At 32.1% G+C, this 19,410-nt stretch overlaps 1 protein-coding gene across 1 annotated transcript; it reads right to left on the bottom strand.

The window, feature by feature from the left end:
• Positions 1 to 948: 948 nt before the first annotated feature.
• LOC132757195 (protein AATF-like) lies at positions 949 to 18,743 on the bottom strand. The gene is made up of 14 exons (XM_060748400.1): positions 18,597 to 18,743; positions 15,917 to 16,078; positions 15,125 to 15,350; positions 14,301 to 14,482; positions 13,833 to 13,907; positions 12,464 to 12,598; positions 11,343 to 11,457; positions 10,262 to 10,435; positions 9,099 to 9,207; positions 7,847 to 7,963; positions 6,290 to 6,432; positions 5,420 to 5,500; positions 4,649 to 4,720; positions 949 to 1,086 (listed from the first exon to the last, which is right to left on the bottom strand). Exons 1-14 carry the CDS (start codon positions 18,676 to 18,678, stop codon positions 1,032 to 1,034), a joined length of 1,728 nt encoding a protein of 575 aa, XP_060604383.1. The 5' UTR covers positions 18,679 to 18,743; the 3' UTR covers positions 949 to 1,031.
• Between the last annotated feature and the right edge of the window lie 667 nt (positions 18,744 to 19,410).

The following is a 19,410-nucleotide window of genomic DNA, read 5'->3' as shown; positions in this document are numbered from 1 at the left end:
TCATTTATGGATGAAGGTCAAGGTTAGTGTGGTCTACTGAAAGGTCTTGTCCCAAGGGTTGTTGTAGCCAAGTATGAAGACAATACACCAAGAAATAAAAAAGTTATGATCCAGGTACAAGTTTGCAGACGGGAACGGCAACGGCAACGCCGACCTGACTATAACAATACCTCTACTTTTAAAAAAAAAAAAAAAAAAGTCGAGCTAAAAATGTTGCAGTCATAATCAGTGAATAAAATAGAAAACTAAGGAAAAAGAATGCTGCAGTAATGTTATCTGAAACAATCATATATTGGATAATGTCATAGACATTTATCTTACTTGCATAAATACAATGCACCTTAACCAGTTTTAAGGGGAGATAAGTCATGGAAAATGGAAGTCAATTAAGTACCTTGACAAGATCTTTCTATTCATTATCTCTACACTATACTTTTATCACAATATCATAAGTAATTCAAACCATTCCATGCTGCAAGACTAACTGGTTAAAACAGTATGTTGTCTATTCAGTCTGACCGGGTTCTGTTATTGGCTGCTTTATTCATGCATTTTCATATCAAAGTCTCCAAACCCTTACCATGCTAAATATCTTAAATGGACTTGCCCATCTTTTCATCGGGACAAAACCATTCAACATCTCCAGGGAAAATTTCAAGTACTGACCGGATAGCTGACAGTGCAGACCATGAACAAACGTATGTGCCGACTAGTCTTGATCTGCATTGGTACATACAGACGATACAGGCTAAATGTTTCACTACTAATTGATTATTCCAAATCAGGACAAGATCTTTATACACATTCATAAAGGAAAAGGTAAAACATTCAGATTATCTCTCTAATCATTACAGGGAAAGCAACTATTGATATCACTGTAATTTTGCTGCAACAGATAATGAACATGTAGTTGAAAAACACCAGAAATGACAAAATTATATACATAATGTATTTATTCATTAAATCATTCATGTACTGTACAAATCAAACAATAATAATCAATAATTTTAGTTTAATATTATAGGACATTATCAAAGCTGTATTCCTGAAAATCTCTTCCCAAACAAGGACTTGAAAAGATCATCCCTGAAACACAAACAAACATAACAATTATTGTATCTGATGTGATAAAACAAAAAGAAAATACAAAATCAATAATTTTAGACAGTAAAAAACACATAATTATGGTCTTTAAAGCAGCACTCCTCCAGTTTCATGTTAACTTTCATGAAAATTTATGAAATGTATTTAAATGTAAAATATTGTGAGGTGAATAAATAAAGTAATTTACATATTGCAATCAGCTCTTACAACCCAAGAAAATTACCAAAAAGTGGTCAATATATGCAAACACAGCCCTTAGTGCATTAGTAATGCAGTAGAAATATGGTGATACAATACTGCAAAATCAGTCTTAAACCGCACATAACATGTAAAATATAACTTGGATCTTGAATGTTTTTACTTTTCTTAAAATTTTAGTACATTTTTCTCCATATTGATTTTCTTGAAATATTTTGGCTCATCTGCAGGCATGCAGCTTTCAGTCAATATATTTCTATACATTAAAGTTGTGAGGTTTTTCTTCAACTAAAGAAAGTCAAATTTAGGATTTTTTTTAACCAAACTTAATTCAAAGACATTAAGAAAAAGTCAATTCTACTTAGAAGTTAGTGAAACCAACAATGATCTAATTGTTTGAGAAAACAAGCATTTATCAAAGTATTGCAAGCAATCCATAAGTCCCCTACCGATTAGAACACCAACAACATTCTGATGGGCCATTAGCCATTCAATTTTACCAGTGAATGAATGACATAAATGAACTTAAATCTTTTGAGTTCTAAGTTTGTTTATATCATAGTAATGTGTTAAGTTTCCCTGCCTAGTAAGGAAATTATGTTTATACAACAGATAATCCAAAGGTCCAATTTTCTCAGGATGAATAAGTATAACTAGAGTCAGTGTACCCAGTGTCGTACACTTTTTTAAGGAAAAATTAGAAAATTATTTTATAATTAAAATTCTTCTTAAAATTGATATTATTTTGAAAATTACATCCATTGCCCATAAAAACTGATTACCAAAACGTTTCTATCTTAAGTAGGTCATACTTCTAGGCGCACTTGATTTTAAGCAACAGGAATGGGCAAAATATAATAAATAGTGGACTCAGTTCAGTACACAAGGCCATTTTTATACTGAAAGGTTATTTTACATCTTAAACATGTTTTATAAATTTTTTAACATCTCTAAATTCAGATAAGATAAAAAAATTTTGCAAATTTTCAAGACTTCAAACAAATTTAATGCACATTCTTACTACAGTATACAAACATTTATTTCCAAGCATACTTAGCACACAGGAAACATGTAATAGCAATGGAAACATATGTTTTTACCACTTGTAGGTAGTGAACACAGACATAAAAAAATATTATTGAAAGTTTTTTCATCTATTTAGTTATGATTTGTTTGATTAAGAGTTTGGTATTATTTTTAACAAAAGAATCAAGGAGAAATGACTTGACGTTTGGTAGTTGGGAGAAGTTAATTCATGTGCATATATTTCATAACTAACAGCAAATTTGCCATATTAACAAAAACATACATTTCTTTTCAAATATATATTTTATAATAATCTTAATATTAAAATAGAAATTAGCATGGTTTACTTGCTGAATAAGTTGTTTTTATGTGTGACCTACACAGCCACGTACATGAATTTACATTTTCGTCTGCACTCTCCTGGGAGAGGCTAGGGTGCAAGATCCCAAATTATGTCATATCCTGTTGAAAACATGCCAGTTCAGTGAAACACAAATGAAAACTGAATATATTCATTTGAATTTTCAAGAAAAAATGAAAAATGGGAAAGTGTGCGGGACCGGGTCCTGTAAGGAACCGGGTACATTGACTCTAATGTTTCAACTTTTCTCTATTTTAAGTAAATTTGTTGGAAAAAATCTTTAAAAGTGATCTCAGGAAACAGTTCTTATGAACAGACAGACAGACAGATTGAAGGAGACTCTTAAGTTATTTTTTAAACATCCCTGTTACCAAAAGATAACATATTTTAATACAAAATTCTTAAAGAGGAGATAACTCTTGAAATAACGATGCTAGATTTATGAACATTGATGTGAGTTTTACTTTAAGTTTAAAGATACCATATAGTCACAAAGAAGATAAGTAAAAAAAAATAACAATTTTCAAATATAGCATTAACTATAATGTATAGTAACTAACAAAGAGGAAAATTAAAAACAAAAATATAATGTAGGTGTTGATAATGAATGTTTATTTTGAATTTTTAGAAAATCCATGAAGAAATAAGAAAGTTAAAGAATGAATAAGAAAAATTCAAAGCTTAAGGGGGAGATAATTCTAAGATATGGGTCTAGATTTATAAACCTTGTCATATTATTATGATGTGGGATTTTAAAGTAAATCCTTTAAGGAATGAAGAAGATGGAGTAAAATATACCAATTTCTCGAAAATAATCTATGTTCAAGAGGGACATAATTCTAGAAATAGTCTTGCTAGAGTATTTAACCTTCTCACTAATGTTGAGTGATAATAAGAAACATATATATGAAGTTTGAAGTAGATTCATTAGGAAATAAAGAAGTTATTAAAAAAACAAAATATTTTTTTCATAAAAATTCTAAATTCATGGGAGGTAATTCTGATAATTTCAAATCAGAAATCTTGAAACTCAGTCTATTTGTTGCCATAGCAACCAGAATTTTCAACATAGGAAGAAAAGAAAAGATGTGTATAATTTCCAGACTGTCATCTACCCATATTTGAAGTTTCATGAAAATATTTTCAGTACTTTTTGAGTTATCACTGGATTAAGTTTATGTGTAAAATTTGCCATATTTTCAGTCTATTTGTTGCCATAGCAACCAGAATTTTCAACATAGGAAGAAAAGAAAAAGACATGCATAATCTCCATACTGCCATTTATCTATATATCAAGTTTCATAGAAATATTTTCAGTACTTTTTGCATTATCGCGGGATCCAGTTTTGTTGACGGACCGAATGAAGGACGTACTCACAAAATGGTACTTATGTGACTTTTCCTTTGATCTTTTTGGCCATTTTTAGTCACACAAAGCTTTAAAAAAGACACACAAGTAAAAACAGAATGAATAGGATCAAAGAGAATTTACTGTTACCCATTGCTCTCCAAGTCACACAAGTACCTCTGGGTTCGTACAGACTGACAGACAGACAGATAGACAGACAGACGGTTAAACCGGTAGGGGACTAATAATCTTTAAACTTTGAACTGTCCTTAACAGTTAAGCAGATTTTTTAAAGAAAAAAGTCATGAAAAAAATAGTATTTCGTATGATTTGTTGTCTATTTGATGACTTCAAGGAACTAGTATGTATATTTACTATGCACCAAAAGAAAGCATTCCTTTAAAGAACAATGTCTACATAAACAGAATGTGATAAATGTAATGTATGCAACCATTATAGAGACAGGCCAGTCTGAAATTGTGTACAGTCTGAGCAAAATCTATACTGTTGCCTGGCCAACATTAAATTCTCCAAGTGTAAATTCAACTGCTATGATTATAATTGAGTACATGAAGAATTTAATCATGTATTTATAACAAGACTTCACCCACCTTGCTTCGTGAGACCATTTACAATCATCTACTGGAGCCATAAAGTTTACCAGTTTCTTGTGTACGTCATACCTGCAATACGAATAATACAGCATTTCTTTCATTTATAATTTATCATATTTTCCCTCGACTGAACTATGCATGAGAGTAAGCACATTTGTACACCATTTGATTTTGAATTTGAATACTTCGTCAACTAAATGACAATAATATCAAGAGTGACATCATGGCCCGGGAATGGTCACCTGAGTTACACTACTATAAAAGGTTTAAGTCAGTATAAATTAAGTGACCCCTTGGGCAGGGCCAATTTTGACCCCAGGGGCATGATTATATAACTTTTTGAAGAAGACCACTAGATACTGCTACTAAAATATCTAAGCTCTGGGCATTGTAGTTTCCAAAGAGAAGTCTTTTTAGCTAAATTACTATACAAGTCTTTGTAAAATAAATGGCACCCAGGGTGGGGTCATTTTGTACCCAAGGTACAAGATTTACTTAATTGAAGTTGATGCTTCATGCAAACTATCTAAGCTCTTGGTATTTTTTTTTTTTTCAAAGAAGATTTTTGAGGCATTTTTACTATAAGAAGTCTATGTTAAATAAGTGATCCGCAGGGTGAGGCCATTTCTCACTACAATCACAAAATAGTCAGCAAATTATAGTAAAGCCACATTCAAAGTTTGATCAATATAGTTTGTCTGAAAATTAAGCCAGCAAACAAGCCAAGACTTACATAGAATTACTTGAAGGGATAAGATAGCTGCTTACCTGACTTTTCTCCCTTTACTAGCTTTATTGTCCACTGCTTTCTTGTTCTTAGATCGCATTTTTTGTATCTCTAACCATTGTCTGTAAGATCATAAATACATTACTTAAAATAAGTATGTGATTTAAGTTTCAACTTGCTAACAAAATAACTGAACATCCATATGAGCTGCGTCACAACAAAACCAACATAGTGCGTTTGCGACCAGCATGGATCCAGACAAGCCTGCGCATCACCACAGTCTGATCAGGATCCATGCTATTCGCTATCAGTTTCTCTACTTGTAATAGGGTTTGTAAGCGAATAGCATGGATCCTGATCAGACTGCGTGGATGCGCAGGCTGGTCTGGATCCATGCTGGTCTCAAATGCATTAAGTTTTGTTAGACTTGGCTCAAATGGAGAATGGAGTGCTGGGAAACACCCTTTAAGTAGTTTTTTTATCATTTTCTTTTTTGGGGATATCAAGGGGGCTGTGTCCTTATGATTAAGGTGTCTATCTGTCTGTCACTCAACCAAAGTATTATAGCATCTTTTCTTCCTGGGTTCAAACGGTTTAACTCAAATGGGTTTCAATCTTTTAAAGTTCAGTAACATTTTAATCTAAACATGAAATAGCGTTGTCTTTAAACAATTTCTTTGACAGTTTGGTTTGAATTTGAGGCAGTCATTTTTTGATACTTTGTTACATATCACAAATTGTGTTTTCTAGTCCTAATGACAACTCTGTGATACCTGCTCTGCTTGGTTCAGTGACAATTTTTAGTAGCCAGTCCAGTAAGTACATACAAATGTAATTAAAAAAAGCTTGTGCCTTTCATCATCAATGAGAATCAATACATGAGTTTAAAACCAAACAGACAGTATGTTTACCTGCTGAGGGCAACAGGGTCACTGACATCAGAAGTTTTTTTCTCTATCAGCTCTCTCAACAACTGATGATAGAAGTCATCATCATCAAATATCTCCATGTCAATGTCTTTCTCATGATCCTTCTTAACAACATTCTCATCTCCCTGAAACAATCATTATAATATTTATAATTTTAAAGGCACATTATGACTCAGAGATGCCACCAATCTAATTTCTCTAAAACTTTTAATATTTAGTATCTTGTTACAGTTTTAAAAGTAATACTCATTTGTTACATACATTGACTTTCTTTTGCAACTAAAGCTCTGTTGGCAATCGGTATTATTATAGTTAATTAGTAGTTTGTAGGGAAGTCAAAACACTACTTTGTTTACATTTTGCTACCTTTTGGAGATATTACTGCATGTTCAGTGCTACTTTCTTCAGTTGTTCACAACTAACATTCTCTAAATCCATCATTAAAACATACTTACATTTTTTCAACATTGTTAAAGAATTTTTAAAAAACACCACATTTTTTAGGCATAATGTGCTAGATAACAAAAATAAATGTGTGTCCATTAAAAGTATTCATAAAAATAGCCATTTATAACAAACCATTTGACTGAATTTATAACAAATGGTGGGTGGTCAAGTGATGAACCCTTCTCAGTATTGTTGGCTGCATGGGTTCAAACCCTGTCAGTGGGCAAGCTCTTATTACCTTGAGCAAGAGCCTTTTAAGTTTTAACACTGGTTAGTTCCAGAAACTACATGTTTAAGCTAATAGCTTCCTACAAAATCAAACTAAAATAAATTCTATATATACCAAACCAAACAAATTAATTACAGTGGTATGTGGAATTTACTTTTCATGTTTATGTAGATTTTTAAAAGATGGCTTTGTAAGTATGTTGCCAGTAAAGGGAGGTAAATACATTCAAGTAACAACCCATATACATGTATGAGTTATGGTAACAATGAAGGATTTTATACATAAATTTGCTTGTATAATCGGTGTGCTTTATCTACAAAATACCGTTAAGAGTTGAAAATAACATGTATACTTGTATAAATGAGGTTGTAAATCATACAAGATTAAACACCAACTTTGTAATACAATAGACTTGAAAGATGATTGCAATTCCTTGTTTTAATGTGTTTTTTTACAAGAGCTCTACTATTCTTCAGGTTAGAAAATGGAATAAGAACAAAACTTTGTAAGTAAAATGGGGCAAAAGTCAAACAAGTCAACTATAATTGCCTTAATGGGCATCAAGGTCATAAATGAATTTTCAATATTTCAAACCAATATCTCAAGGTAAGAAGGGATGGCCCGTGGAAAAAAAAAAGTTGTACAAAATCCTAACTTAAGGTCAAAATTAAAACAAGAACATTTTGTTCAGTTCATAACAGAGTAATGTTCTCCTGTGTAAAATGTCTGAAAGTAATATCTCAATTGGTTGTTTGGAAAAGTTTATAAGTGTGATGATACAGAATGTGCTTTCCACGTTTACAATTCTGTACAGTCAAGATAAAAACAACATCTTCTATACAACATATAAAAGCTTCACTAACTTCCTGTGGAGCTGGTAAGATCTCTGGTTGGTCAACTTTAGGCTTGGTACCAAGTACTCTATATACTGTTCTCTTCAGTTGTGTTCTCTTTACCAATCTGTCTTTATCAGCTAAAATCTGAAAATACATAAAATAATACAATAAACTTATAATGAAATCACAAGCTTGAAAACATAAAATGCATAAATACATTAATGCTGAAACCACAAGGTAGGAAGTATGTGTTTTTTGGAATTTAATATACTGATCCAAAAAAGAAACTTTCGCAAAGTATGTGCCAGTTGTTCAAGGGTACCACTTAAATGTACATACATATATACATGTAGTAGCTTGTAAAACTCGTTTTGTTTGCAAAACCGGTCAGCTAATCCCCGTATAAAAGCCCGATATGTTTATTCAACGTAAAAATCGAGTTTCAAAAGGATTGAAAAACTGTACTAACATATCTACATTCAAACTTGGAGAAAGTTTCTTTTTTGTTTCAGTATATAACACTGAAGTAGAAGAAAAATGTTTAATTAAGAGCTATCAACGTTTTTCCTACTGTTTGTTCACTGGATGAATCATGAATTGATTTATAACTTGGTTCCTCTTAGATTAAAAAATATGAATGTTCTTGAATAAATTCCATGTAAGTGTTAACATGTTCTTTACAAGTCTTGGTGAAATCACAAAATTCACAAAAGCAAAAATATTTTTATTTCTCATTATTTCAATGTCATTTTTGTGCAATATGTTTTATTGCATTTAGTTATATAAGTACTGCGTTCTGGTAAATGTTTATAAAGATTAATACTTTATTTGTGGATTGATTTGTCTATCATTCTAAAGTTTAGTAATTTTGCAGTTATCTAGTTATGATCATTTATTTATCATTTCTCCTGCAGATAAACTATTAATATCTTTGTACCCGCATGAATAATGATATTATCATAATTCAAATTAACTGCTGTTTTGGCTAACTTTTAAGTTACAAAATTAGTGATTCCAGGGAAAGTCCCTAACTCATTTTGTGCTGTTTTTTTTGTTATACCCTGTGCTTTCTTAAGTTACTTTTTTTGCTAACTGGACAAATTGTTCTCCTTCAAATTCTTTCCGAAAAAAATAGCTTGAATCTGGAGGTAAGCTGTTTGAGAAACTTTTAATACAGCAAAAATTCATATCTTATCATCACCAAAAAATTTTCACCCATTTTTGTGTTATTCAATGTAATCATTATTTCGACTGTGTGATGTATAAAAAAGATACAAACCTGATTAATCTGTACAACAGCTGATTGATCGAATGCACTAAATGATTTACCCTTCACTTTACCAGCTGCTAGCCTTGTCTTGTCATACCATTTCTGTATGGTAGAATTTCTGTAATATTAATGAAATATGTTATTGTCAACAGATTTGAAACAATAAGTGTTTCATTTAACAATGTGATTTTTAATAAAATGGGTCATAGACAGAAAAGGCCGGGTTGCATTTGTATCCCAAATATCATGAGGATGTGATGTTAAATAAAAAAGTTTACCATTGACCATTAATGTCGAAAATTTAACTAAGTCAGTAAACAGGAAGTGGATGAGCCACAGATCTGAAATCGAATCCCACATTATGGGACCACATGTAAATGTTGTATGCCAAATATCAAGAGACTGTGATTGGTAGTTGCTGAGAAAACTGTTACGAAAATTTCCTACCATTGATCATTAATGTCGAAAATTTATCTAAGTCGGTGAACAGGAAATGGATGAGCGACAGATATGAAATAGAATCCAAAGTTATGGGACCACTAGTTAATGCTGTATGCCAAATATCAAGAGCCTTCCTTGATATCTAGCCAATAAATACCAATTTCTCTGCAAGTGACCGACTACTAATCCCACATGATTTCTGAATCAGCAGTAAGAGAGAAATGACCATATGACACAATGTCACTAAATCAATTGTCACAGAGAAATTCACCTTGCTTGAGAATCAAATAAGTCAATTCCAAATCTGATGCTCTTGATAATAAGCTTAGCCAGAGAATATGAGCTTTAGCATACTATGTAAAACAATTTATTAATAATTTCTTTCAAAATACATTCTACATATGTAAAATGACAAAAGTTTTCTAGTAAGCTGAACAGGTCATTGATTGGGCCATCAAATACCAAGCTTTTTTAACCATTCATGTTGTCATTCATACCAGACCATCTTCACTTCTAGTTTCAATGTTTATTCTGAGGGCCTCTTTTACTTATATAGAAGGACTACTTCCCCTCAAGACAATTCTTTCGAATCATGCAGCTTTTGCCAAAAGTTCAATTTGCACCCAAGTTTTTTCTTCTCTTTTGCAAAAATACTGTATTATTTTTCCCAAAACTTAAGGGAAGAGTGGGGTCTCTTTCTCTACCTGTAAAAAAAGTTGTTGTGACATTACCTATATTCTGTAAAACTGGTGTGTCTTTTCTTTAATACTTCAGGATACTCGTCTAACTTCAGTTTTCTTTTTCTAACTATTGTAGATGATGCAGGCTTGGCTTCCTCTTTATCTATCTCTTCATCAGTGTCACTTGGTATTTCTTCATCATCATCATCATTAATGTCAGATGCTCTTAAGGTATAACATATAATATCTTTTAAAATCTTAAAACAACTATCTTACATTCAATACAGAACCAGTGAAATTATCATTTAGGTAATATCTATCTTTTGGATTACAAGTAGATGGACAAAAACAGTCTACAGCATTTGGGAAATGGCTGTTTGATTTTCAGTAAGGCTCATTTAATGTTCAAAGTAACTAGGCCAACTGGCCTGTGAAAATTTAGCAGTCAATAACCTTAGATTCTAATGGATTTCAAATATAATGTAGTACCTCTGTGTAGAAAATTGTATTACAAACCAACTGTGTAACTCATTATTCTATTGACCTAACTTTTCACGTTTTGGGCTTGTCAAAACATAATTGTGCTAATAGATGACAACCACTAGCCTGAATGACTTGTGGTTTTCTGGCCATAAATTCTTTAATTACTATAGTCTATAAACATGGCCTTAGCCCTTTGAATGAGAAAACTATTTTCAGTCTAAGTGACCTTTATACAACTAACAATAAAACCACCAAATTCCAGCATTTAATGGAAGGTATCAACAAAACAAAACCTCTAGGATATCAGTCAATAAATGGAAGTGTTGTAATATTTTCTAATCCTTTTGGATCATTTATTCCAGCACTGAAAATTGAGTACTGCTCAAGCCAGTGCTAGGGGACGTTAGGGATGTTGCACTTTTCTCATGAACAGACTCAATCAAATCGACTCTACAACTTTCATGTAAATTGTGATTAATGCTTCCAAGGGATCACCCTTTTTTTAAATTTTATTGAAAACTTAAGTGTTATTGAAGGTCAGCATAAACTAGAAACTAAATTAATACAGCACTGAAACATTTCAGGAAGCATTACAATGTCTTGATAAAATTGGAACTAAACTAAATTCTGTTGTAAGAAACAATTTTACTTTTTATTAGTGTCTGGTTTGCCATCAAGGATATGTCTAGTTTCTGTATTTTGGTGCAGCATCAGATCTTGTAGATGTACAAGACTAGCAAGTAGGTGTCCTAACGCTTGTTGAGCTGTAACAAACAATATACATGTCTGATTAATGTAACACTTTCAGTTTATTTCACAACAGAAAATACATCTAAACAACAGTTTAAAAGTAACAACATTGCATCAGCCATTTCATTGGTATGAGCAGCCTCTACGGCCAAGTGACTGAGGTTACCAACTTTGAATCTTTTCTCTTTATTGGTTGCATGATTACAGCTGTATTAACCCATCTACAAATGTTTCAAATTCGAAAATTATTTCACCTTTTACATATTTAAATGTCAGTGCCAGGGGGCTTGGTTGGAAGCTTGCATTTTCCACTTCTATCCATGAACAGACTCCATTAAACCAAGCCAGCAACTTTTTCAATTTTGCCTTTTTAGTATCCTTTCAGATTTGCATTTTTGACTATTAATGCAGCTATCTTACAAAGGTTAGTGCTTCTATTAAGATAGAGAACTTGCTGTCATAATATCCTCTTAAGAGGATAATAAACTTAATAAATCTTTTAATGAGATTGATTTGCTATCTGAGAAAGACAAAATATAGAAAAACTTAAAGACCAATTGTTCATAATAGAGTATTATGACAGTTCATAAGTTTACTAATATTGCAATTCCTCATAAACATCATGATATAAATAGCCAAGAACTGAAGACCATTTTGTACACAATCTTGGATTTTGAAACATTGTGAAAGCAAAATTTTGTTTGGTTTTTTATAAAGGGGAGACTTTATACTGGCTCTTGTGCATGTTTCATATTTAGACAAATATTTTTATCAAAAGGCCCTAAGTTCTTATGTTAAAAGTATTCCAATACTTAGACCAGTGATAACAATATATAAAATCTATATAAAATATGTTTAAAATTTTTACTATTTTTACAATTTTCATGATATTTTACAGAATCAAGGTACCACTTGCATATTTAAAAACATGTCAAGTAATAGTCTTTCAGTGAAATAGAATAGATAAATATTTAAAAATAAATGCCACAGGTTCATCTGTTGTTGTCTATTTTAAATTACCTTTCCCGGCCTCCTCTTCAAACATATCTGACGTCTGCTCAAATTGTGACCATGTTTGTTTCTGTGGAAGCTGGTTTACAATAGATACTGCCTTCTGTAGTTTAATTCTACCCTCCAGTAATGTATCCCATAATCCTAGTTAAATTTATAAATAATAATCTGAGTTAAATACTGGTAGTACTGGTAGATTACTGTTTTATTTACCATCTGTAGTAAACTGATAAATTACTAAATATATGTGTTTACAACTGCTAAAAATAACTCAATTTTTGAAAATAATCTTAAAAATATGTAAATATCATAGATATTATTTTGTCCAATTTAACTTTTTTCTCTATTCAAAAATATCTCAGCCGAGTTGATCTTCCACATTCCAAACATTGTGAAAAGAAAAATATCAGGTTAAAACAAGCATATATAACAAGCATGTATTTCACTCCTGTGTGTTAACTTAAAGGAAATAACATTTGTCAGAAAGTTTTGACCAACTTCACTTGTTAAAAGGGTTTCCACCACAAATGTTAAACACAGAAAAAAACCATAGTATTGAACTACAGTTGACTCTGCTAATAACAAATTCAATGGGACATTTAAATATTGTTTGTTATATCTGAAGTTTGTTAAAAGGGAAGTAGCAAAAACATGCTGACTTGTTAAGTGGGCAAATTCGCTGTGAAAAAGACATACCTGTCACCGGTGTAATCGTTTTTTTTATGGTAGCAGTAATTTTATGCGGGGCATTTTATATAACAATATATTACATGTATGTACCTGTATTTAGACATGTAGGACTTGTCTATAAAATGCTTACTATTTGCATTATTTTGCTATTTGTTATTGTTTGGTTAATATTCATACAGAGAATCGATAATTTGGTAATTATCGGGATTTCACAGTAATTTATTAAATGAGATTGCGAAAAACAAGTAGGAAATTATGTTGTGAGAACATTTAATAAAAATCTTTATTCCCTGAAGCCATAACTTTACTGTGCAATAACTTGATTGAATGATTATCGGATAGCAGTATTTATGTACTGATCTTTAATCCAGTGAATCCTGATATTTCAATTATAACAGTTTGTTTAAACCAAGAAAATTTGTGTGTTTTTCTCCGTTTTGGGATTGAAAAAATTGTTCGATACAGCCAAAAATTTGTTTAAGCGATGTGATTTAATATAAAATAAAGAAGGAATCGGCCTGGGATTTCAGATTCAGTTCACTATTAACGATTATTCGTTATAAGCAAGTTCGTTATAAGTGGAGTCAACAGTATATGTAAACAATTTCAAATGTACTTTAGGTGTAAGAAGAAATTTTTTTTTGCCTACATATATGTACATCAAGTAAGTCAGTGTATAGAGACATACCAAGTTGATGTTTAGCAGCTTGACCCTTGGCTACTTCATCTGTCGCTGCTGAAGAGAATTTCTGTATTCCTTCATCTGAAAACATGGTAGTTAAAATATGCATCAGGTAATGTACAATCAAGTAAAGCAACATGTAAAATTGGTCGAACATTAAAGGGGCTATTCTCAATTTGTGAACTTTTTACTAAATTTACGAACAGGTCATTTTAGGTGAAAATGTCTGTTTACTGGCACTCAAAGTCAGAGTTATGGGACCTGTGCCTATCATGTTAGATAATCACAGAGAACAAGTGTGTGAAGTTTCAACCCATTCCCTTCAGTAGTTTTGAAAATAACAACTTGCACGCAAAAACTTAAACAAATTACAAATGTGATGGTGACACATGTTATCATAATATATAAAATGTTTTAAGACCATTTAAAATTCCTATCTTATCAAAATTTATTGAAATCTCATGTTAAACAGACCTTCACTATCCAATTCCTTATCATCATTAATATCACCATTATCATCATCAAAATCTTCATCACTCATTTCTTCATCACCTTTTCCACTGTCATCATCATCACTTTCATCCTCATCATTATCATCATCATCATCAAATTCTTCATCATCAGCAAACTTAGAATAATCTCCATCATCTTTAAACCTGAAAAAATTTAATAAATGAGCTGCGCCACGACAAAACCAGCGTAATGCGTTTGAGACCAGCATGGATCCAGACCAGCCTGCGCATCCGCACAGTCTGATCAGGATCCATGCTGTTCGCTTACAAACTCTAATACAAATAGAGAAACTGATAGCGAACAGCATGGATCCTGATCAGACTGGGCGGTTGTGCAGGCTGGTCTGGATCCATGCTGGTCGAAAACCCATTATGTTGGTTTTGTCATGGCGAGGCAAAAATATTTAATTGATATACATCAGAGTTTTGAAAGAATTATGCAGTTTACTTGCTGCAGTTAAGAAATTATGCTGGCAATATGATAAACAATTTATTTAGCATTAAGCAAAATGTCCAACCTAAGCCTGTACCTGCTGAATTTCTTAAATGGTCTTGACCAGCATTCCATTTGGAACTGTCCATTATGAACTACTAGTATTGGATATCAAAATAAATACTGAAAGTCACTAACAGTCAGCCAACAGTATACTGTAGAGACTGGTCAGACTAGGTATATAATTGTGGCAAGGGCTAACCACTTTCACTTCCAGAAGGGTGGGAGTTACACTGCATCCTTAAAACAAGCCACAGCAAAAATTCTGCATTATGGTTTTTTATGAAACTTACGAAAATTCATTTGCTCCAAATTTGTTGAACTTATTTACAGTCATCAATGCCTCTTCTTCACCACTATTGTTATCATCATCATCATTACTATCATCATCATCATCATCTTCTTCATCACCAACATCATCATCTATAACAAGCTTATCATCATCAGACAGGCCACTGCCATCATCTGACCCCATTTCATTATCATCATTAAAACTGTCCTTAGATTCTTCTCCACTGTCTGAAATGTAAATGAAAATTTACCAGTCAAACATGTATTACATATTTTATTCATTTATAGTCCATAGTTAACTACCATACTCACTACAGTTAACAGAAGTCATAAAGAAATTTTTATAAACTATGTTGATGGTTGAATTCAACACGAGCTCCTCTGTAATGTGTGTAATTTCAGGAATAAGCAAACACCCTAAATGATCTACCCACCCACAGAAAACTATCTGGATAGCTTCCACAACAGAAAAAAATCGAAATGTCTTCAAAGTTTCAACTCCAAAGCAAGTCAGTCAAAGCAAATGATCTCCCCATGCTTTTCACAAATGAATTAAAAACGCAAAACATTTAACAAAGATTTTTTTAAAAAAAGGTAAAATTGAAATAAACTACTTTATACATGCAAATGACATTTTAATATTTTAACTTCACTTAAGAAAAAAATTGACAAAGGCTCACTTCAAAGGTTTAAAACTAATACCAATGTTATGTTTAGCATTTAAGAATGCATATATACAGTTTTTTGTTAGTTTTTAAAACACTCCAAATTTGTAGAAATTTAATATATCTAACCATCACTAAGTTCAGTGTTAAAATGTTTCCTTGATGTCTTCTTTCCTGCATACTTCTTATCTGTATCAGCAAGTATTATTGCTGTTTTCTGTCTCAATTTACTCGGCTGAGTGATCTCTTCATAATGATCTAAATCATGATCTACAACCTTGGCATTTGTATCTGCAATAACAAAATGTATAAAACTTTAAACTCATTAAAAATTGAACTACATGCAATTCATAGAGGACAATTGTTTGTAAGATTAATATATATCCACATGTATGTTGAACACGAGATGTAATATTTTCATAAGTGCCACAAAAGAAAATATAAGAGCATGTGTTTACAAGCAAATATACCTTGATTTTACAATTAAAACAAACAAATTTTCTTTCATCTACATACATGTACACGAGTCACCTCACAGCATTTTTTTCTCTACTTTGGGAATGGTGCCGGTACCAGACTGATTGGGAAAAAAATGCGTTATTTTAACTAAAATTGGGAATTTTTTTAATGCATTTTTTCAGCTACAAATGAGATTAGACATCATGAATAAAGATAGCTAACAGCTTCTACTGTCAAAATAGAACTATTGAGTGGTGATTTATATGAATATGTTGGATTTAAATGATTTTAGAAAAATCACTTGGCCTTGTGGGCATTTAGGACAGCCATTTTGGGAATTTAACATTGGAAATTGGGAATTTTAATGTCTCTTTTCTATTGGGAATGGTACCGTTTTAGGGTTGTAGTTATATAAAGAAAAAAAAACACTGCCTCATATGTACAATATTCAAATGAAATCATTTCTTCATGCAATGTTCAGTTTTTCACTGGATGGTCAAAATGGATAATTGGGCTTACAACTTAAAACTTATGCTTTTCTTTTGCTGATTCGTAATTCTTATTCAGAAATATTGCACATGTACAACACATTTCACAGGTAATACTATACAATTTGCTCATTTTTAAAAAAATGTTAAATAAATTCAATATCTAAAAGTTCATAAAACTTTCAATTATTTCTTAAAACAACTGTTCAAAGAACAGAGCATCTGAACATGTGAATCAAAACTGTCTTTAAGTTTAAGCTGATCGCCTACACGTTGACTCATGAAATCCTATTAGCCTTGTGATGTCATCACGACTTATAATCACCCACTAAATGCTAGCTTGGTTATTTTACGTCAGATCTGATCAATATTTGTTTCAAAATCTTGAGAATTTTTTTTTTGCTTGATTGTATGTGTATTTGATAAATTTATTACATCAACATTCAATATAAGATCAATAAAGTGATTAGGTCATCAAACGGACTGTAGGATAAACATATTTAAACCTGTTCTATTATGCATTTTGATTGGATAAACTTAAGGATCGAGTGTCAGCTAAACAGACTTCCCGAAAGTTAAAAAAAAACTGTCAAGACATTCGGTCTGACAAACCATGAAAATCTGTCGGACCGAAATGAAATCTGTCAGACCAAATAAAATTGATCAAAATCAAGGAAAAACTTGTGTTTGTATTTCTACACACTTTTTGGTTTTAATTTTTTCTCCGTATAAATCGGCACATTCCATACAGCGCATTTTAATCTCTCCCTGTCATACACCAACGATTCATGGTCCTGCTTCCATTTTTCATTAAATTTTGTCTCAGGTCTATTCTTTTCATCCTTTTATTGCTGTTCTGCGCACTCCCATAACGTAGATTTTCATTTTTTCCCAGGTTTGGCACCTTTAGCGACTCCATTTTGTATAGATGCGGCTTCGATAAAAGCCGGACAGTTAGACCGATCCGGAATAAAAAATCGTCGGACCGGATCATAATTTATCGGACATGTCCATCGGACGGACGTATTTCGGGAAGTCTGGCTAAAAACTTGTGTAGTTTTTGTATAACATATGTCCTAACAAGAGTATTTATACCTGACATTTATCTAGGTCAAGAATAGGTGTAGACGTCTGGTTAGCTCAATAGGTAGAGCATTGGACTGTGAATTGGGAGACCTGGGTTTGATTCTGAGACGACCCAGTTCACTTTAGTTGTGATTGATCATGAAATCCTTTCTAGTCATTCGCACTGTACCTCTACACGTATAGAAGTACTCAGTTCCTTGCTTGAATGAAGGCAACTAGTACTGCTAAAAATGATTGACACCCCATCCAGGAACAATGCGGTGGCTGATATGTGCTCTGGGCAACACCACCACCAGGTCACAAATTGATGGGAAATCACGAAGGCAAATAATGATATACAGTGTCTATTCTAGGATTGAAAAACGGGGGATTTTTATCAAAAAGTGAGAATTTATTACATCTGACAATCTTTTCCTTCTTTCTCTGTAAAATTTTCCCCCTGATTCTGAAAAAATAGGGGGAATTCTCAAAAATAAGAATGAATCCCCCCCCCCCCCTTCCTAGAATAGACTGTAACTGCATATATATTTTAATAAATAATAAAAATAAAAAAAATTTAAAACAAAATCCATTTATTAGGCGTTAAAAATGATACAAATTCAAACTTCAAGAAATTAATAAAGTTATTAGACCGTTTTTGCAGAAATTAAAAATATGCAAATAACATCCTCGCGAAAATATGTGACAACAATGAATAAATAATAAAAAAATATGTTGATCGTATGTAAAACCGATGGCATCTCACAATCATTTAGTTTAGAAATCATTTTTATTACCATCATCTGAATTGTCCTCAAGATCTTTGAAAACTGGCGTTGGATTCGTGAGTTTCAAAATTTCGTCTCGCAAGTTCGCCATGCTGATTTTTTTAGCGACAAGAAGAGCAAAGAGCGAAAAGATTATTAACTGTCTTGGTAGCAGGAATCGTATGGAAGATGCACCTCAATTTTATTTTGTTAATGAAAACTTAGAATTAGTACATGATTTTTCTTATCTAGGTAGATCTATTCAATTTATGGAAAATGGTAAATTTGTTAATTTTGATCAAGCGAAGAAAACAATGCTCTTTCTGAAAAAAACAAACAAACAAACAAAACACTAGAAAATTGTTACTATCTGTAAATCTACAGATCCACTTGTCACTTGTTTAACAAAATGATTGTTCCTATTCTTTGTTATGGCTCTGAAGTTTGGGGATTAGAAAAATTAAAGTGTATTGATCAGTTTCAGCTTAAATTTTACAAAATTATACTTAAGCTCAAGCAAAGTACTCCCAATGTTATATGGTGAACTTGGATTTACTCTTTGCAAATAAAAAGAATTATTAACTACTGGTGTAAGCTTTTGAATGGTAAAGATGATTTGTTTGTTTTTGAGTTTATTTATACTCGGCGCCGGAATTAACAATATGTCCGATAGTGTAGCATCCTTGCCGGTCCACTATGATAGTCACATCGGGGACGTTTTTTTCATGCTGAATCTTCTGGTAGCCTGTTCTTCGTTCAGTGGTGGTGAAGGAGACGACATCAGCTGCCTGACCAACGATAACAAAAACGACCCTTGTTAACGCCAACCCTCCAGAGTTAGTCA

Source organism: Ruditapes philippinarum, unplaced genomic scaffold, assembly GCF_026571515.1.
Source record: "Ruditapes philippinarum isolate M1 unplaced genomic scaffold, ASM2657151v2 ctg5372_1_1_1_1, whole genome shotgun sequence".
In the NCBI taxonomy this organism is placed as follows: Eukaryota; Metazoa; Mollusca; class Bivalvia; order Venerida; family Veneridae; genus Ruditapes; species Ruditapes philippinarum.
The sequence above is the reverse complement of the archived record's forward strand: the minus strand, read 5'-3'. Positions and strand labels throughout refer to the sequence as shown.

Bases quoted from the DNA above. Each gene is read 5' to 3' on its own strand.
- LOC132757195 (XM_060748400.1), bottom strand. From the start codon at position 18,678: ATGGCGAACTTGCGAGACGAAATTTTGAAACTCACGAATCCAACGCCA. The intron at 13,908-14,300 runs GTCTGTTTAACA...CCATGTTTTCAG, and splicing joins TAAGGAATTGGATAGTGAAG to ATGAAGGAATACAGAAATTC. The intron at 4,721-5,419 runs GTAAGCAGCTAT...TTCGTATTGCAG, and splicing joins AGTAAAGGGAGAAAAGTCAG to GTATGACGTACACAAGAAAC.